General features: G+C 37.4%; 3 protein-coding genes across 3 annotated transcripts; all 3 read left to right on the top strand.

Annotated features, from left to right (window-relative positions):
* Window positions 1-6,189: 6,189 nt before the first annotated feature.
* LOC144969221 (A disintegrin and metalloproteinase with thrombospondin motifs 18-like) lies at window positions 6,190-6,843 on the top strand. Its single transcript, XM_078908334.1, has one exon. The coding sequence runs from the start codon at window positions 6,190-6,192 to the stop codon at window positions 6,841-6,843; it is 654 nt and encodes a 217-aa protein (XP_078764460.1).
* Window positions 6,844-6,896: 53 nt separating this feature from the next.
* LOC144969220 (A disintegrin and metalloproteinase with thrombospondin motifs 8-like) lies at window positions 6,897-8,000 on the top strand. Its single transcript, XM_078908333.1, has one exon. It carries the CDS (start codon window positions 6,897-6,899, stop codon window positions 7,998-8,000), a length of 1,104 nt encoding a protein of 367 aa, XP_078764459.1.
* Window positions 8,001-13,465: 5,465 nt separating this feature from the next.
* On the top strand, window positions 13,466-20,716 carry LOC144969535 (A disintegrin and metalloproteinase with thrombospondin motifs 18-like). Its single transcript, XM_078908670.1, has 2 exons — window positions 13,466-13,544; window positions 17,882-20,716. Exon 2 carries the CDS (start codon window positions 18,403-18,405, stop codon window positions 20,455-20,457), a length of 2,055 nt encoding a protein of 684 aa, XP_078764796.1. The 5' UTR covers window positions 13,466-13,544; window positions 17,882-18,402; the 3' UTR covers window positions 20,458-20,716.
* The last annotated feature ends 968 nt before the right edge of the window (window positions 20,717-21,684 follow it).

Genomic DNA, 21,684 nt, shown 5'->3' with positions numbered 1-21,684 from the left:
TGAAATGATTCGATTTCATGGATTACTTCCCTTGAATAATCCCTGTGCATAGTACAAAAAGTGTCGCGTTCTTATTATTATGAATTCTAACCAATTTGCTATTTAATTAACCGCCTATCATTAATCACTTCGTTCACTGATCTATTTATCTATCTATCTATCTATCTATCTATCTATCTATCTATCTATCTATCTATCTATCTATCTATCTATTGAATCGTGTTTGATACAAATATGGTACGAAAAGTGCTCGACATGTAGCAATGGAGCGAATTATTATTTTAATATTTACCACAATGTTTGAGACAGTCTACATTAATGTTTCAGGCCTAATCAGCCATCGTAAGGACTGTGTGTTACATGAGTTTGGTTTTTTGACTGTTGTTGTTTGTTGAAGTGGTTCCGGTTTGTAGTTGATTAACTGTCTCAAACATTGTGGTAAATATTAAAATAATATCTATCTATCTATCTATCTATCTATCTATCTATCTATCTATCTATCTATCTATCTATCTATCTATCTATCTCTCTATCTATCTATCTATCTATCTATCTATCTATCTATCTATCTATCTATCTACCTATATATATATATATATATATATATATATATATATATATATATATATATATATATACTAGTAAAAAGCCCGCAATTTCACGGGAAAGAATTATTTTCATTCGATATTGCCAGAATCATTTTCTTGATTAGCTTGATTACGATTAGATGCACATTTTAATCGATGTGCTTGTCGTCGCTGCCATGCTTTATTCGGCATGATTTTAGTTTATCAGTCAGTAGATATCAATATCAATAAGTCGCAAGTCTTTACCACACTTTACTTGGGAGTGCTTTGCACTACCTTTAATACTTCACAAATTATGATGGCGGCCGAGAATCAAAACAATGGTCAAATTAGGAAATTTTAAACTTTCACAAATCTATCAAGGTTTGTTCTAGAGTTTTTAAAATGCTTCTATATGATGACAAATTGAATAAAAAACGCCTGACAAAAGATCAGCGGTGAAAATACAAATTGAAAGAATACCGGGGATGTAGGAGCTTTCGGAATGTCTCCCCTTTACTCAACTTATGTGAGGTCAAATGAAAATCTGAAGCAGACGCGAAAAATATCAAGTCCCCGAATCTGTCGACTTTTGGTTTGTTCGGGCTTGAAGCTAGACAGATCCAATTGACAGTTTGCCGACAACGTTTAACTAAATATTTTTCAGGGCAATAATTATCACATCGATGGCATAAAAACGACAGTAATATCAGCAGTAATATTATTTGATGTTGTTAATCGGTGAAACTTGTTTGGAATTTCTGTAGATCCGAATACCTTCATGTGATCAAGTGAATAATATCAGTATGAATGCCACGATTTGCTGAAAAATGCCAATCTGACAGTTCCTAGCAAACACATCTCTCCCCCCCCCCCCCCCTCCTCGCTCAGGAATTTTTGTACTTGATGGACACACCCCCCCCCCTTTTTTTTTCATGCAACCACAGTCCAACACACACACACACACACACACACACACATGTATAGATAGTTCGAAGTTGACGTCACTCAGGTCTTTGTTAGTGTTTTTTGCCATCCGCGTTTGTGAATAATTCTCACTAAGCTGTATTAACCTGATTATAAACGATCATGGTTGCACACAGTTTTGTGTGTTGGTCCGTTATACTTCGGGATGGCAATGTTGTGAACTTCTTAGCCAAGCGCATACTATCTATACACCACACACACAACACACACACACACACACACACACACACACGCACACACACAAACATACACGCAATGAGAAGACACTACCACATAACAACACGGATCTATCACCGCTAACTCAACAACACAACGGAAGTAAGGACTCTACTCGACAGATAGAGTTGAGGGTGCGGCCATAAGTTAAACCTGGGTATTATCCACCCGAAACCATCACATTGAAAGCATCAAAGGGGCAATAATAATACTTGATGGTATTAATAGAGGAAAACTGTTGAAAACTTAGTGTAGGTCTGAAATCCTTAAAGTAATTCAGTGAATACATTATTTCGAATGCAACGATTTGCTTAAAAACACCAAACTGACAACTTTTTACAGTGTACAGATTGGTTGATTTTGAGAGTGTTAGTGTCGTCGGTAAAATTTTTATGATATCTGTTTGACTCAACGAAATTTCAAACTGACTTTAAATTATAAAAGAAAATCAAGTTATCTGTTTATCTATCTGTAAAAAATACATTTCTAATTTTCAAATCTTTCAGTAGAGTTGTGCGCCGTTCAATTCTTTTTATTGACTCAAATAAGCACAATGTTCTCCATAATGCTATATTTTTTAAAGAAAGGATTATTGTTATTATTATTATTATCATTATTATTACTATTATTATTATTTTCATCATCATCATCAATATCATTATAATATTATTTACCATCCGTGTTATTCATAACTTTGTTGTTTTGTCATATGACCTGGCCTATTGCTGTGTTTTAATATGTCACCAAATATCATTGTAACGTGAATGAATGATGCAAAACTAACGTGTCATTTGAGCTACTTGCGATGACATCATTTTGCATCATTTGAAAAAAATTGAGTTTTCCACTACACCAATGAGCCCACAAGTCCACGTCGCAATGGATTCATTCTATGAACGTGAGAATGTGCTAATCTCATAAATCGAATATTCAGGCAGGAATTACAATCAAGGAGTGTTGCCTGGACGCATTCCAGTGAATAAATTATTACCATTTAACTTTGGTATTTAAACCAAGAGACACATGATATATGTTTCACGAAATATCCATCCAGACGTTGAATAACATGCAATGTAAGTATTAAAGTGATACTAAGCTGCTAGAAGCTGTGGACTGTAAAAAGTAATGAACAAACATGAATATAACAGCTTTAAAAAAAACAAAACAATAAAGACATAAATACATTACTAAATTCCAGACACACGACAAAGATATCGCTATATCTATCTATCCATCCAATCATATATCTATCTATCTATCTATCTATCTATCTATTTATCTATCTATCTTTCTAATTATATCTATCTATCCATCCAATCATCTATCTATCTATCTATCTATTTATCTATCTATCTATCTTTCTAATTATATCTATCTATCTATCTATCTATCTATCTATCTATCTATCTATCTATCTATCTAGCAAGCTATCTATCTATCTATCTATCTAGCAAGCTATCTATCTATCTAGCAAGCTATCTATCTATCTATCTATCTATCTCTGTCGTCTATCTGGAATTTAGTAATGTATTTATGTCTTTATTCTTTATTGTTGGTGGCTGAAGAAAGGTTTTGAGCCCGAAACATTCCGTGTTTGGTATTTTGTTCTTTTTTTTTAAGCTGTTATATTCATTTACGTAAATATTTACTATCTTTATCTATCCTGTGCTAGAAATATTATTAGGTACACCATGTCGCTCTCCTTGCATTATTTAATAATGTTGTGAGGGACAAACCGCCCGGTGTGGAGTCCAGGGTCCCTCAACTGAAAGGGTGCAAGAATAGCACAACGCCAAGCCTGTGTGTCGTAAAAGGCGACTAATGGTGTGTAACTCCTCCTTTTTTGAGTCACCTGGTTGGGGGTTGTCGAAGGGCTAACAACAGCCCTTCCGTAAAACTCAACCGTTACAGAAACGCAGACGGAAAAATCAAATCCTTTTATTTTTTTAGCTTGGGCGACCGAAAAGTTTCTGCAATGACAGAATTTATGAAGGATACAGAGAAGTGATAAGACATGGAACGAGATAAAAAAAAGAAGAGTTAGCTCAGGATTGAGAAGGATGGAAACTGTTTGTCTGTAGCTTATACCCTGACCCAGGGTGAAAAAGGCAATGATGATTGTTATGGTGTATTATTATTATTATTATTATTATTATTATTATTATTATTATTATTATTATTATTATTATTATTATTATTATTATTATTATTATTATATTATTATATATTATTATTATTATTATTATTATTATTGAGTTATTGCCCTTTGCAATTGTATTAACAATATTATTGTATTTCTATGAATAATACACATTTAATTACTTCTAAATAATGTCACAATTTACACAAAACAATATTGTTAATACAATTGCAAAGGGCATTAACTCAATAATAATAATACACCATAACAATGATGATGATGATGATGAGGGACAACATTTTGCGATGGCTTGAGCCTATTTCCAATAAGGGGATCTATCAACTCAATTTCCAATTCTCTAAAAAAAAGACAAACGTGAACTCCCATATTTTTAACCAAAAATATACCATAGGGCATTTTCAATGAAAATTCAGTAAAATGTTGAAATATAAAATTTTGGTATCCCTGGAAACGCCAGTAAACAAACGCCATCTTGGATTTATATACGAATTTTCAATCCCTAAGCCTTTTAAAGATTTATCAATATATTTTGGCTAAACTTTGACTTAAAGACAAGAGTGGAGTGTATGTTAAGTAAAACGTGCCACATTATGTATTTCGTTGACAGAAGAAAAAAAAATATGATCAGAAATATTTTGTATTAATATTATCTGGCAAAATCACGTAATTTTTCCCTCCAATATTTTTTTTTCAATTTTTGGGCACAACTAATGTAAAATCTGCTTTTATTTCATGAATTTAAATGTTATGACGAACAAGCAATGAATGTTTGAAGCTTTCATATTTAACAACGACCGAGCCTTGGGGATATAAAAGTTAAAAATTACGAAATGAGAAAAATGGATCTCAAAACAGAACTTTCTCTATCTTCCTCATCTGTTCGTGTTTTTAAATTATTTTTTTTCATTTTTCAAGAGTTTTATGATCTAGACGTATTTAAAAAATGAGGAGAAATGATTAAAGTGTTTTATGAATGGTTTAGTAGGTTGAGAATGGGGTAATGATAATAATAATAATATCAAATCGCGTTTACTGGGTTATAAACACTAGTTTTAGTTTAAGATTTTCTCTCTTTTAACTTAGAGAAACTAAACTGAGCGACAGCTCTCAATATTGTGTTTCTTAGGGTAGTGTGTTATGACAATCGCCTTTGGACTTGTGGCTCCTTGGTTTGAGTCCAAGCTCTGAGCAGAGCAAAGTTGGAGCTCTTGGAAAAGGGTCTTTACTCACATTCTCTCATCGGACTCAGGTGTAAAATGAGTACATGGCCGTCAACAGCGATGTCAAGTCGAAAAACTCTCATTATATTGCCTAACAAGTAGGATGTCTCATCCCAGATTTTAAATGTTGCCGTTGGCTTGGTACTCATTGTAAAGTGCTTCGATTACGTTTAGAAGACACTGCGCAATATAAATGTTTAATCTGTTTTCGTACCTGCTCACGTTGAAATAAAGTTGAATCCTTTGAAACGATTCTTTACTCATACGACGTGTTAGGTTTTGTTTTTTTAGCCGACCAATTTCAATTTATTATATAATGTGTTTTCATTCTTTTACTTTTGTTGTTGTAATTTTCAGGACTCCCTGGTGAACACCCAAGAAAAATAACATCGAACCTCAACAATGAAGAAATTCTTGTTGATTCTCATTTTCTACTTAATTCTTAACGAGTCAATTTGCTACATAACCCATGCTGGCGTCGAGTTGGAAGAAGAAGTTCATTCCATTCTCAAACGTTTTACAGACACGGACCACGAATTTACTCACCATGACGTGGCCAGGGTGCTCCACGAGAGAGAGCCAAACTCCTTTCATCGTATCTCTAAGCGGGATCTACAACGCGTGACTGAAAACGAAAATACCCACCATATTCGTCTTGACCTTTCATCCGGGTCATCAATTCATCTAAACCTGAAAAAAAGATCACTTTTTGATTCGAATTCTCAATTTTATGAGAACACGGAGGCTGGTCTTGTCAAAAGAAAGACACCTGTCGATGACTGTTTTCTCACTGGAGACATGGAGATGGACGGGAATTCTGGTGGAATGGCGTCTGTTGCTTTGTGCGATGGATTTCACGGAACAGCCTCAAATGATGAGATGGAATACTATATCCACCCAGCGGAAGGTACCATTGAAGATCAAATGGTTCATATATTATCGAGGCGTAGCCTAAAGGAGAGTAAGAGTGAATATTTTGGGGACAATGATACAGATGAATACCATGGAACGTAAGAGAGAAGCTCGAAAGTATTATGAGATGGATAAAAGCAGATCCAAGAGAGATGTGAACTCCGAGACTTACAAGACAGCTACGAGTTTTGTGATTGAGATGGCTTTATTTGTAGACGCCAAGTACAACAACATCATAGCAAAACGAGCCCCTGGACGAGAAGATGAATACGTTTTGTTGGGTTTGGCAGCGGTGAATGCTATTTATGGAAACAAGGAAAACGTGGGATATGACGCCTCCATTAAGATTAAACATTACGAGAGATGGGTTGTTGATCCAGACGGTTACCAATTTGTAGAAAGTTTATCAAATAATCTTAGATCCTTCTGTCAGCTGACCAGAGAGAAATATAAATATGACATGCACTTTTTACACACTGGGGTAACAAACCAAGGCGGCCCGGCCGTGGGTATGGCTTACGTTGGTGGAGTGTGTCGGAATACTAGGTGTGCAAATTGTCTGACGACAAACATTGGGAGATGGAATACAATGGCGCATGAGATAGGACACAATCTTGGCTTTGCCCATCATGGGGTATCCAAATGTCCGGATCACACCAAATCATTGGCAAATGGTTTCATGGGAAATGGAGGAGCTCGTTTTCCCCTTGTAACAAATGGGAGCTGTATAACTTTTTTAGCAAAGGCAAAGGGCAATGTCTTTTCGAGGAAACTGGCGTGACAGAAACGCCTGAAGATTACGCGAATTTGACAGCGCTGTTTCCAGGCCAGTACATGTCTCCAGATGAGCAATGTCGGCTGCTTGTAGGGGAAGGATTTGAGTATTTCAGGCCCTTTGGCTTGGACGGTGAAAAAGAATGCATGACGTTCCTATGCATCAATCGGAACAAAGACTCTCCAGAATATATGAAAGTTGTGAAAAGATTCGCTCTTTTGGGATTTCCTTGTGGAGATGAAATGTATTGCAGTGGAACTTACGGCTGTTTTTCTTGGGGCAAAACACATCTCAGCTGGGATATTCAATATCTGCGCTCGTTGAAAAAAGAACACAATTGGTCAGAATGGTCAGGGAATTGGTCCGAGTGCTCTAGAAGTTGCGGCACAGGTGTTCAAATCAAGAGGCGTACATGTATGATTGACCGGGGTCCTTTTGTAAACCAGTTTTGCAAAGGAGAGTCAATCCAATATCGCCTGTGTAATCGAGAGCCTTGCCCAGGGGATCCAACCAATGTCAAGGAGCTACGATTGGCGAGAGGAAGGGAAGTTTGTGAAAGGTTTTACAATAATAAGGTAACTCTGTCAAGGTCGAGTTATCTCCCTGAAATTGGAACCGTTTGGATTCGTGATCGCACAGCCGGTGTTTTTAAAGGGAGAGACGATTGTTTTCTCATGTGTGAACGGAAGCCTAAAGAATGGAACCGCTTGGACGCGATTTTCCCGGACGGAACTCCATGTCTTAAATCAAGGTTAAGGACAAGCTTGATAAAACGTTACAATATCGATTTGCGGTGTGTTCAAGGGGCGTGCCAAGAAATGTCTGATTGTCCGGACAAAGCCAAAAAAGATTCGTGTGGCGTTTGTGGAGGGGATCCAATCCACTGTGTTTCGCTTGTTGTTGATAAGACCAAGGATGTTCCAAGAGGAGAAACAGCCACTCTCGCAATATTTCCGGCGGGAACTTCTCGTATTGACGTCAGCATGATCTGGTCGAAGAATAAAGAAGTCAGATTTGAAGTTTGGAACGACAGGGGGAGAAGATATTCGGCAAGGGTGCTTTGTTCCCGAACAGCAAATATCCTGATGATCGTCCCGCGGAGTACGCAGGGGCAAAATGGGCATTTGCGCACGCCAGTTATCTTAGGACAGATGGCCCCATAGACCGGGAGATAATACTGAAAGCATCTCGAAAAGGACATCCAATCAAAGAAATCTTCATAGATTATCTTTTAACCTCGTAAAAAGAAAAACAACAACATATTAAGCTTGAGTGTTGTCCCTGGTGAATCAAATATTACCAAATAGCATCAATTCTATATTGGTCTTGTCAAGACGTTTAATTCGGTACCAAACACGGGGTGAATTTTTAATTCAGAAAAGTGAGTGGAGCAGGCACTTATGTTGGTAACAACAAGATATGAAGTGAGTAGAAAATGCCAGAAGACAATAGAGAATAAAAATTTTTCGCGGCGGTGGTGGGGTTTGAACCTGCGACCTTATTGGTACGACAACTCCGCCTGGCAGGTGAGAGCGTGGCTCTACCGTGTGAGCTATCCACGAACACAAAAATATTCGTTTCAAACCAAGTCATTTCTAGATCCCTCTCTCACCCACTTCTTGAGACCGCCGATTCGTTCGAACACCACCATCGCGAAGTAATTTTGACCAGCAGTTAAGCTTAACAGCCAATATTCTCAACACAAACATATAACATAGAAACGATTGAGACATTGAGTATGCTCCGGTGTATGGGGTGAATTTTTAATTCAGAAAAGTGAGTGGAGCAGGCACTTAACACTAGTTAAGCTTAACTGCTGGTCAAAATTACTTCGCGATGGTGGTGTGCGAACGAATCGGCGGTCTCAAGAAGTGGGTGAGAGAGGGATCTAGAAATGACTTGGGTTTGAAACGAATATTTTTGTGTTCGTGGATAGCTCACACGGTAGAGCCACGCTCTCACCTGCCAGGCGGAGTTGTCATACCAATAAGGTCGCAGGTTCAAACCCCACCACCGCCGCGAAAAATTTTTATTCTCTATTGTCTTCTGGCACTTTTCTACTCACTTCATATCTTGTTGTTACCAACATAAGTGCCTGCTCCACTCACTTTTCTGAATTAAAAATTCACCCATACACCGGAGCATACTCAATGTCTCAATCGTTTCTATGTTATATGTTTGTGTTGAGAATATTGGCTGTTAAGCTTAACTGCTGGTCAAAATTACTTCGCGATGGTGGTGTGCGAACGAATCGACGGTCTCAAGAAGTGGGTGAGAGAGGGATCTAGAAATGACTTGGGTTTGAAACGAATATTTTTGTGTTCGTGGATAGCTCACACGGTAGAGCCACGCTCTCACCTGCCAGGCGGAGTTGTCGTACCAATAAGGTCGCAGGTTCAAACCCCACCACCGCCGCGAAAATTTTTATTCTCTATTGTCTTCTGGCACTTTTCTACTCACTTCATATCTTGTTGATACCAAACACGGCAACATTTGGGTCATTTTACGAGACAACTTTGGCAGTGACCTTGACCATTTGGATATTTAAAATACAAACAATTTGTCAACAATTCGGTCAATTATTAAAATAAAAGTATTTTTCTTTTTAATTTGACTAAATCTTTCATTCTGTATGATATAAAATGATTTTTGAGGTTTTTAAATAATGACCTGATCTGAACAAGTGTGTATAAAAGGTGCCAGACAAAGCGAGAAAAAAAATATCCCAAACATCAGTTGACCTGGACTGGGGATCGAACCTCAGACCTTCTGTTTACCGGTCAGACGTGCTACCATTACTACGAGTACAAATCTATAGGTCTAATGCTTCAGCTTGACTATCAGTAATTTTATATAGGGCAATAGTATGCCCTTGGCTAAGAAGCTCACAACATTGCCATCCGGAAGTATAAAGGACCAACACACAAAATTATGTGTATCCTTAAAAGTTTATAGTCTGGTTAATGCAGTTTAGTGAGAATTACTCATAAACGCGGATGGCAACAAGCAATAACAAAGGCCTGAGTGACGTCAACTTCGAACTATTTATACGTTTAGCGATGATGGACACGGTGTGCCTTTTGCATCTCATGGCCTTGAACTTGAACTTGAACCTGAAAAAATTCCCAAAGGAATTTTTTTAAAGACTGAAACTCTGATTATTGATGCTATTTGTTTAAGTAGAATACTTACAAGTTCTGCCCCCCCCCAACCCGTAAACAAAGCCGTGAAGGCATGCCTACTTTAGACAATCAAATCAAAACAAGTATCGGGGCAGACCGTAGCCTTCGTGTACTTTCAGACTGATCGCATCCTTCGTGTACTTTCAGACTGATCGCATCCTTCGTGTACTTCAGACTGATCGCAGCCTTCGTGTACTTTCAGACTGATTGCAGCCTTCGTGTACTAACAGACTGATCGCAGCCTTCGTGTACTTTCAGACTGATCGCAGCCTTCGTGTACTAACAGACTGATCGCAGCCTTCGTGTACTTTCAGACTGATCGCAGCCTTCGTGTACTTTCAGACTGATCGAAGCCTTCGTGTACTTTCAGACTGATCGCAGCCTTCGTGTACTTACAGACTGATCGCAGCCTTCGTAAACTTATGGCCTGTCCGTGGCCTTTAAAAAACTCATAGCCTGACCTTAGCCTTTGTAAACTCATAGCCTGACCTTAGCCTTTGTAAACTCATAGCCTGACCTTAGCCTTTGTAAACTCATAGCCTGACCTTAGCCTTTGTAAACTCATAGCCTGACCTTAGCCTTTGTAAACTCATAGCCTGACCTTAGCCTTTGTAAACTCATAGCCTGACCTCAATTTTTGTAAAACTCATAGCCTGACCTTAGCCTCTGTAACTCATAGCCTGACCTTAGCCTTTGTAAACTCATAGCCTGACACTAGCCAAATATTATGACAAAGTGTTAGGCCAGACCACCAAAAGAAAACAAATCGTGAGTTTTATTCAATAGATATGCCGGGAAGTACTTTGTTATAGACTAGCGTCCTATCTAAAAAGTAACAAGTAATTGCTATTGTCCATTTTACACTATAGAAACTCCTGTTCCATGGTCGTTTTGGCTCTGAAGAACTATTATTACCCCCAACTGGCGGTCTAACAAAGAGCCGAGTTGGACTATATGATCTGAATGGCCTGGGTTCGAGCCTCCCTAGGCGCATAGTTGAGACCTCGGAAAAGACTCTTTACTCACGTTCTCTCACAGTACTCAGATGTAAGATGAGTACCTGGCCGTTAACAGCGTTGTCTCTGTTGGAAAAAATTGAAATATCGCTTTACAGGCGTCTTGTCTCGTTCTATACGTTACGTGTTGCCGTTGGTCAGTGATTGTTTGTAAAGCGCTTTGAGCACGTTTAGTGGATATTGCGCTACATGAAAAAAATAATCTCAAAAGCTCAAGTGTTTGATAGATTATCTATATTCTTTCATGGAATACCTAGGCTGACCCCGCGGTTTTATGCATTGAAAAAAAATGAAAAATGTTAATATGCATTATTAAGATTAGGTGAATATGCATGAAAAAAAAAAGGAAAATAGTCTGCCCCCCCCCCCCCCCCCCAAAAAAAAAAAAATGCAAATTTTTAATTACTTCTCCTGAAAATTGCAAGCATGCCCAATCAAAAATTGAAAGATAAAGTGAAAATTCAGCCCGTGCTTATAATAAAAGTAAGAAAGTGATTCTTCGTGTAGATATTTGAAGAATTATCTGACATGCCTTGAGCGTCACACACATACATGTTTTTACATTATAAAGAGCTTTAAATTTAAATTTTATAATGGTTTGATATCACAAAGTTGACAAAATTAGCATTCTGCTTGGGCTAGCATTTACTAGCAATTTGCTCATTAGAAATATGTTTTGGTTTATTTCTACTCCAGTTTCACAAAGCGTCGCTCATAAATAACAATCTGAAATTGAATGTAAGCTTCAATTAAATATACGAAAACAGATAAAATGGACGTTTCGGGTTTCCCCTTTATCAACAAAACAGGATGAATGAAACACTACAGACGAATGAGATAATGTGGTAGTGGCGTTGATAAGATGGATGAAACCCAAAACGATCTGTTTTCGTATAGTAAATAGAGGTTTACAATCAATTTCACTTTGCTATTTATTTCTTCGAAATTCACAAACTGTTGCTCAGTCTCTGCTCTGCAGCAAATTGCTCAGCAACTTGCAAATCGAAGAACAAGAAAAAAATGTAGGTACTGCCTTTGCAGCAGATCCTCGGTCGATTGGGCATGAGGAGTGTAAGAATGGAATAATAACACTCCCTTGTTCCAGACGGGCAGCGAAGAGTTGGTATCGACGTGCACATATTTGCAGGTCTGATAACCGGACGCAATCATGGGTTTGTTTTAACATTGTTGTATTGGACAATAAAGTATTTGGCGTTGGTTTGTGAGTATTTCTATTACAACAATGAGCCCATTAATCATTTTGCTTATCAGACCTGCAAATGTGTACACTTTGGTTTTGTATCAAATAGCTCTTAACCTATACAATATCACAATATTATATAATGTCAATTCCCAAAACATCAATCAATTCTGGCAGTATGAATATTTTATATTAATTTTTATTTTGCATAATACTGATTATAAAAACTCAAATGTCGCAAAACGTATGTTAATGATTCTAAAATATATTGCCTTTTTACAACTCACTTTGGAAAAAATGCACACAATTGTGCAACTTAAAAAAAAAAAACAACCTTTGATACAAGTTATACAAAAGGAGGTGTATTATTCTACCGTTTTACGGAAGAACACAGTATGCGCTGTTTGGTTACTATTTCATATACAGTGGGTTTTTTTAAAACATTGGCAGTATTATCAAACCATAAAAACAGACACCTGAAGTAATTATTTTCGATTTTTAAATAATGTTGTTATGACTGAAATAGATATTGTTTTAACAAGAATTAAAATGCACGTTATCACAGAAATCATGAAGAGATGTGTATGGTGATAATACTGTCATCGAGTCAAGAAAATGTGGGATCGCTATTTGGTTTAAATACCTACTTGTAGTAATAAAAATCAAATTGCAATAAATATACAATACAACTCGGACCCGAATAGGGGATCTCTATTTGCACCAAAACAACAACAACGTTAAATGAATGTATTCTTTTTGTTAAGGGAGGTCAGAATGAAATGTAATTCATTGCATAGATTGTGTAAAACTGTGAAAATTGGTATAAGTATTTACAATAACATGTTGTTGTTGTTGTTGCTAAAATGATGGGGGTTCGATTTGCTTTGAATACCTATTCGTAGTGATAAAAATCAACAGGCTTAAATTATATATATATATATATATATATATATATATATATATATATATATATATATATATATATATATATATACAACTCGGACCCAATGAACTTAATTAAACATTGTTTCAACAAGAATAATATGCATGTTATCACAGTGATCACGAAAAGATGCGAATGGTGATAAATTCTATGTTATTGTACCTACTGTACTTCAAAATGACTTCAAATAGTCAAAAGAATGTGGGATCTCTATTTGCTTTGTAAAAATAAAAATCGGCAGGCTTCAATATAAGGCCCTGTGGTCCGCATTTTTCTGCAGGGCCAGCTCGCGAAGGGCGTCAGGTTTCCAAAAACCTAAGACAGGAAAATACGAGTATTCTTTGCATTGCAGACCGACACCATAGGTGAGTTCATAGTTCTGCTTGTTTCAAGTAATAATAATAATAATAATAATAATAATAATAATAATGATAATAATAATAATAATAATAATAATAATAATAATAATAATAATAATAATAATAATAATAATAATAATAATAATAATAATAATAACAATAATAATAATAATAATAATAATGAAAATAATAATAATAATATTGAAAATAATAAAAATAATAATAATAATAATAATAATAATAATATTAATGAATCGACATGTACATATATTCACACACACACACACACACACACACACACACACACACACACATATATATATATATATATATATATATATATATATATATAAATATATATAAGTAGTAATAATAATAATAATAATAATAATAATAATAATAATAATAATAATAATAATAATAATAATATAATAATAATAATAATGAAAATAATAATAATAAAAATCGTCATTATCATCATTGCCATTCGATCGAAATGTACACATATATGCCGGTCTGACTTCCGAACACACTTATAGGCCTAGTTTAATATTGTCATTTTGTTAGATTCCTACAACAATAATGAGCCCACAAGGAATTGGGCTATCAGACCTGCAAATAAGTCCACGTCGCCATGAATTCATTCTATGAACGTGAGAATGTGCTAATCTTATATATCGAATATTCAGTCAAGGCAGGAATTACGATCAAGGAGTGTTGCCTGGACGCATTCCAGTGAATAAATTATTACCATTTAACTTAAGTATTTAAACCAAGAGACTCCAGGGGCCGTATTTATGAACGCGGACTAGCAATTAGTCTCTGACTATCTCTGACTTCAGTCAATGACTTGAAAAAATTGAATTTCATGTGAGCTGACTAAACAAGTCCGGGACTAAAATCACGGCACCTTCGGACTAAGTTTGGCCAAATTTTAGTCAATTGATGAGGCAAGACTTCATGATTTAGTCTGAGTCTAGTTACTAGGTGACGTCATAGCGTCAAGATAGCAACTATTTTTAGATTGAGTGCGCTTCGATTCGGAAAGAAAACACATCGGGTACAAATGACAGAGGCAGAAAGTGTCCTGTTGCTATTGACACTAGCTTAAAAAACTAAGACAATGCAGATCGTCGAAAGTACACATTTTTGTGAGTAAAAATTAAAATAAAACTGAATCTATCTGCTCGGAGTTGAGAGTGAACGAGACTACGAAATCGAAGGGTTTGCGTCAACGAACAATAAAAAAGAATGATTAGAAAGTAAAGTAGAGACAAAAATTATTCTATTGGCATTGTAATTGACTGAAAGAATGTGATTAATCAGAACATACTTTATCTTTTGTCTGTTTACTTGTTTCTTTTTTTGGTTCAATTTCTTTGAGTTTCAATCTCCGTGCTATATCGAGTCTCAATAAAACTTCCATTTGCCTAAATATAGAATTGACAGTCGACGATGGACATCCTGAAGTCTATAACAGTCGACAGTCAATATCAGGTTAAACTATAAAAAGAATGAAACATTATTTATACTGCATGTGTTGCTAATTTCCTCTTGTAAATCTTTTACCTGCCTTTGTGTACGAAAGAACGTGATGTTACCCGCACAACATTGCCGAATTTGTCACCGCCTTACAACGCTCACTTCTAGGCAAGAGACTAGCTTGACCAAGACTAGAAAGCGTTTATGAAATCCGATTTTTTTAGTCACTTGCTTCCCTTAGGCTTAAGACTAGCTAGTCATTTACTAGACTAGTAAATAACTAAATCTAGTCCTCGTTTATGAAAACGGGCCCAGATATATTTTTCACGAAATGTCAATCCAAACATTGAATAAAATGCAATGTAAATATTAACTATCTTTAACTATCCTGAGCTCAAAATATTATTAGCTACATCCTGGGTGTACATATTAGCAGCTCTGAGTTTACCGAGCACAATTATTGTGGGCTATATTTGACAATAATGTTGTGAGGGACAACATTTTGCAATGATTTGAGAGTATTTCCTTTCTCGTAGTAGGGGAAAGTCGGCTAAAACCGTGCAAATTCGGGTTGAAAGCATGAAAATTTGTATACAGATTACCAAGACAGATAAAAAATCCATCTGATAGAACCACTCTGGCAATCAATCATAACATTTCGGTTTCAGGCCTTTGATTTTCCCTATTACAGCTATATTAAACAAGGGAAGTAACTGAGAAAATACATATAATTTCTTCTTTTTCATTGTAGTAGGGGGAATTAGGCTAAAACCTTGCAATTCGGATTGAAAGCATGAAAATTGGATACGGGTAGCTAAGACCCATATAACTGACACCTGCTGATATAGAACCACTCTCGCAATTTATCATAACAGAGAGTTTTTAGCATTTATATTTTTTCCCTATCCGATATAGGGAATGAGATTAGCGGAAGAGTAGCGTCCCTTGATTGGACGACACCGAGGACGAGAGACCATGCGCACAACCAACATGACGTTCTCTCTCTAATAACTTTTCCGCCGGTGACGTCACAGACTATGGGTGACGTCCAATCAAGGGACGCTACTCTTCCGCTAATCTCATTCCCTATACCATCCATGGAAAATAACCACGATAATACAATGTGCGTTCAATAATTTAAATACATTGTTGACCATTTACAGTAGCTAACAAATGGCTTCGGGTGGGAATAGTACGGACACAATGAACGTTTCGGGTACAAACCCTTCGTCAGCAAAAGGAACGTTGAAAACATAAAACAAAATGTAGTAAAAATTGTAGCGTGAGTATTCCTGGGTGGTTGAAGCATGAGACATTAGCGTGGTGTTATCTAGTTGACCTACTAATAAAAACTTGTCCCATCAGTCCCTGCGAGATGTTCTGTTTGCCATTGTAATTGTACCTGAAATCAAACGCATTCCTTTGTTTAGTCATATGTAACATTCTTCCACCTCTCTCTCTCTCTCTCTCTCTCTCTCTCTCTCTCTCTCTCTCTCTCTCTCTCTCTCTCTCTCTCTTTCTCTACTTTATTACTTTCTTTTAAAGACCCATAAATATGAAATTATGAATTATGAGAATTTCATATGGAATACTCAAGTAATGCTACAGTTTCATAACGCTACATTAACTGCTCAATGGTTCACCAGAAAGACATACAAGGCAAGACCTATTTCATACAAAACAAGCCATCAGTACAGATTAATTTTTGGACAACAACAGATAGACCAGTCGCGGGTGCTTTTATCCGAGCACTGAATTATACCTGACGGAGCAGACAATTTGTGTGCAGTGCCTTAAACAAGGATACAACAGTACAGATAGAACATGCTCCCATTGTCGCAATGCGGTCAATAACGTAACGTAATTAGCTTGACACAATACTGCATTGATTGATGAGATTGGTGACGACAGTCATAGCGTTCTAATACTATTTTATAGGTATGCCGATTCCATACTGTCATCAAAAAGTAGTAGTCCTTCAGAGCCATTCGGAGCCGGAGTTTAAACTGTGTTCTGTAGCGTGAAACTGACAATTGCAATAGCTCTATATCCTTTTCATAGGACTCTGGTCTATCGCAAAATACTTTCCGCCAGACCCAGCTACCCAATCACTGCCGGGTGGACTGGGAGGTCAGGAAAAAATTTCGACTGCAACCGGGATCGACCTCGGTCCCTTTGTTTGTGAAGCGAGTGCTCTACCAACTGAGCTATCTTAACCCCCCCCCCCCTCTATCATCAAGTCTGACCAAAATAGGCTATAAAACACGTAAAATGATTCTCGCAGTATTTTTGGAAAGAACAAATAATTTAGGGGAAGGGGAAAGGACCACTGTCTGTGTCAACACCAGTTGCTGACATTTAATCGAGCTGTGTTATGCGAGTCTGTTTGTCTGTCCGTCTTTATTAGTGTAGTTGATAATACCTGCTAAATGAGATCTCTTATTATAGAACTTTGCACGATAGAAGTCCCTCAAACCAACCAAAATTGAATACGATTGACGATTAAACAATTTGGATAGTTCGTAAATCGAAAGGTTATTGAAAGAAAAGCATCCGGTTTGACGCTAAAAATCGTCATCAATGGGAATCCAAGGTAAAACACATTGGGTCGCCTTGATTTGGTTTACCCAATAGGAATGAACAATTTTTTTGTCGTCCATTTCAAAATCTCAACTAATACTGATCTCTCAGAGTGGTTCTATAGCATAAATTGCAGGATTTTTAATATTCTACAACATATGTAATTTTCATGCTTTCAACCCTAATTTGCACAATTCAAGGTTTTTTGGACCAAATTCCCATTACTACAATATAATATTCTATTACGTGTCTTTATTCTTATTCTTGTTTGAAATTTTCAGGACTCAACCGTGAATTTCCAAGAAAAATAACATCGAACCTCAACAATGAAGAAATTCGTGTTGATTCTCATTTTCTGCTTAATTCTAAACGAATCAATTTGCTACATAATCCATGCTGGCGTCGAGTTGGAAGAGGAAGTTCATTCCATTCTCAAACGTTTTGCAGACACGGACCACGAATTTACTCACCATGACGTGGCCAGGGTGCTCCACGAGAGAGAGCCAAACTCCTTTCATCGTATCTCCAAGCGGGATCTACAACGCGTGACTGAAAACGAAAATACCCATCGTATTCGTCTTGACCTTTCATCCGGGTCATCAATTCATCTAAACCTGAAAAAAAGATCACTTTTTGATTCGAATTCTCAATTTTATGAGAACACGGAGGCTGGTCTTGTCAAAAGAAGCACACCTGTCGATGACTGTTTTCTCACTGGAGACATGGAGATGGACGGGAATTCTGGTGGAATGCGTCTGTTGCTTTGTGCGATGGATTTCACGGAACAGCCTCAAATGATGAGATGGAATACTATATCCACCCAGCGGAAGGTACCATTGAAGATCAAATGGTTCATATACTATCGAGGCGTAGCCTAAAGGAGAGTAAGAGTGAATATTTTGGGGACAATGATACAGATGAATACCATGGAACGTATAAGAGAGAAGCTAGAAAGTATTATGAGATGGATAAAAGTAGATCCAAGAGAGAAGTGAACTCCGAGACCTACAAGACAGCTAAGAGTTTTGTGATTGAGATGGCTGTGTTTGTAGACGCTAAGTACAACAGCATCATAGCAAAATTAGCCCCTGGACGAGAAGATGAATACGTTTTGTTGGGTTTGGCAGCGGCGAATGCTATTTATGGCAACAAGGAAAAAGTGGGATATGACGCCTCCATTAAGATTAAACATTACGAGAGATGGGTTGTTGATCCAGACGGTTACCAATTTGCAGAAAGTTTATCAAATAATCTTAAATCCTTCTGTCAGCTGACTAGAGGCAAAAATAAATATGATATGCACTTTTTACACACTGGGGTAACAAAACAACGAGGCCCAGCAGCTGGCATGGCTTACACTGGTGGAGTATGTGGCTATTATAGGTGTGCAAATCTTCTGTCGACAGGTATTGGGAGATGGAGTTTAATTGCGCATGAGATAGGACACAACCTAGGTTTTGCCCATCATTTTGCAGCCAAATGTCCGGATCACATCAAATCATTGGCAAATGGTTTCATGGGAAAAGGAGGAGCTCATTTTTCACCTTGCAACAAATGGGAGCTAAATGACTTTTTCAGCAAAGGCAAAGGGCAATGTCTTTTCGAGGAAACTGGCGTGACAGAAACACCTGAAGATTACGCCAATTTGGCAGCGCTGTTTCCAGGCCAGTACATGTCTCCAGACGAGCAATGTCGGCTGCTTGTAGGGGAAGGGTTTGAGTATTTCAGGCCCTTTGGCTTGGACGGTGAAAAAGAATGCCTGGCGTTCCTATGCATCAATCGCAACAAAGACTCTCCAGAATATATGAAAGTTGTAAAAAGATTCGCTCTTATGGGATTTCCTTGTGGAGATGAAATGTATTGCAGTAGAACCGCCGGCTGTTCTTCTTGGGGCACTCACCTTATGAGCTGGGATATTCAATATCTTCGCTCGTTGAAAAAAGAACACCATTGGTCAGAATGGTCAGAGAATTGGTCCGAGTGCTCTAGAAGTTGCGGCACAGGTGTTCAAATCAAGAGGCGTACCTGTATGATTGACCCGGGTCCTTTTGTAAACCAGTTTTGCAAAGGAGAGTCAATCCATTATCGCCTGTGTAATCGAAAGCCTTGCCCAGGGGATCCAACCAATGTCAAGGAGCTACGAAAGGCGAGAGGAAGGGAAGTTTGTGAAAGGTTTTACAATAATAAGGTAACTCTGTCAGGGTCGAGTTATCTCCCTAAAATTGGAACCCTTTGGATTGGTGATCGCTCAGGCCGTGCATTTAAAGGGAGAGACGATTGTTTTCTCATGTGTGAACGGAAGCCTAAAGATTGGAACCGCCTGGACGCGATTTTCCCGGACGGAACTCCATGTCTTAAATCAAGGTTAAGGACAAGCTTGATAAAACGTTACAATATCGATTTGCAGTGTGTTCAAGGGGCGTGCCAAGAAATGTCTGATTGTCCGGACAAAGCCAAAAAAGATTCGTGTGGCGTTTGTGGAGGGGATCCAACCCACTGTGTTTCGCTGGTTGTTGATAAGACCAAGGATGTTCCAAGAGGAGAAACAGCCACTCTCGCAAGATTTCCGGCGGGAACTTCTCGTATTGACGTCAGCATGATCTGGTGGCAGAATAAAGAAGTCAGATTTGAAGTTTGGAACGGAAAGGGGGAGAAGATATTCGGCAAGGGTGCTTTGTTCCCGAAAAGCAAATATCCTGATGATCGTCCCGCGGAGTACGCAGGGGCCAAATGGGCATTTGCGCACGCCAGTTATCTTAGGTCAGATGGGCCGATAGACCAGGAGATAATACTGAAAGCATCTCGAAAAGGGCATCCAATCAAAGAAATCTTCATAGATTATCTTTTACCCTCGTAAAAAGGAGAAAAAAACCCCAAACAAATGAAGCTTGAATATTTGGGGGTTTTTTTTATTTTATTTTTTTTTTTTTAAAGTTCATTTTAGTTTTGTTAAGGCTTTTGTTGGTGTCATTGAATTTCTTTCTTATTATTTATTTGCTTAATTATTTTAAGAAATGCATCAGTCTATGGCTATACCCAATGTAAATTTCCAGAAATGGATAAATAAAGTTAATCTTATCTTATCTTACCTATCTTATCTAAGGGAAGCAAATAAAATCTCATAACTTTCAAAATTCTATTTTAATTTTGTCAAACATTGAGATTTGTTCGATATAATGATTTCTGGGTGGATTTCCTGACCTCCCACAGCGGGCGGGGAGGTACTTACTGTGTCTTCTATCCCCCTATATCTGTTTTCCAACTTGCTTTCTGTTTTTTGTCTTGGAATGAGATTACTTGGTTTTGTCCTGGTCCTGGCCGGATACCCTGGCTGAGAGGGAAACAGTCAAATGTATAGTTATTGTTTTGGGAGATGATATTTTTTCCCTTGTAAATCATCTCACTGTTATGTGATATTATATTTGTTGTTTTGAATTTAAAGTGTAAGCATTTGAGTGTATTCCTCTTAGTTGGGATCTGTACTCGTGTCTGGATGAGACTTTTAGGTGATCTCAAACTAAGTACATCGATGGTATGCTCTTGGAATCTACACCAATTCCCTATTTTAACCAATTCCCCTTTGTCTCACCTTTTCTTGGGTGCTTTAATTGTAATTCTAGAACTTTTTACTATCCCATATTATCCCTTTTTACCGGAGCTGATATGACCTAAATGTGTTGCAAGCTCCGTAAAACCCTTAAAAACAAAAACAAAACAATATAAGGAATCAAATATTGAAAGCGGTGCCAAAGTTTTCGAAAATCTCTCCAAAGGAAAATAAATAGTAAATCGTATGCTAGAAGATGTGAACAGTAACAGGTACAACAATCAATCGCAGCTCTAAAACAAAAAAGAAAGAACAAAATATCAAACATGGCATTTGGGGGGGGGGGGGGGGGGGGCGGTGGGGTCAAAACCCTTCTTCAGCCAATAGATAGTATGAAGTTGACGTCACTCAGGCCTTTTTTTTTGCTTTATGCCATCCGCGTTTATGAGTAATTCTCACTAAACTGTATTAACCAGACCATAAAAGTTCAAGGTTACACAAAGGTTTGTGTGTTAGTCCGTTGTACTCCCGGATGGC

The sequence above is a fragment of the Berghia stephanieae genome, chromosome 3 (genome assembly GCF_034508935.2).
Source record: "Berghia stephanieae isolate SIO BIC M18660-M18661 chromosome 3, UCSD_Bste_1.3, whole genome shotgun sequence".
Lineage (NCBI taxonomy): Eukaryota > Metazoa > Mollusca > Gastropoda > Nudibranchia > Aeolidiidae > Berghia > Berghia stephanieae.
This window is presented reverse-complemented; position numbering and strand designations above follow the sequence as displayed.

Coding starts and splice junctions, on each gene's coding strand:
- LOC144969220 (XM_078908333.1), top strand. CDS start 6,897: ATGTCTCCAGATGAGCAATGTCGGCTGCTTGTAGGGGAAGGATTTGAG.
- LOC144969535 (XM_078908670.1), top strand. CDS start 18,403: ATGGAATACTATATCCACCCAGCGGAAGGTACCATTGAAGATCAAATG.
- LOC144969221 (XM_078908334.1), top strand. CDS start 6,190: ATGGATAAAAGCAGATCCAAGAGAGATGTGAACTCCGAGACTTACAAG.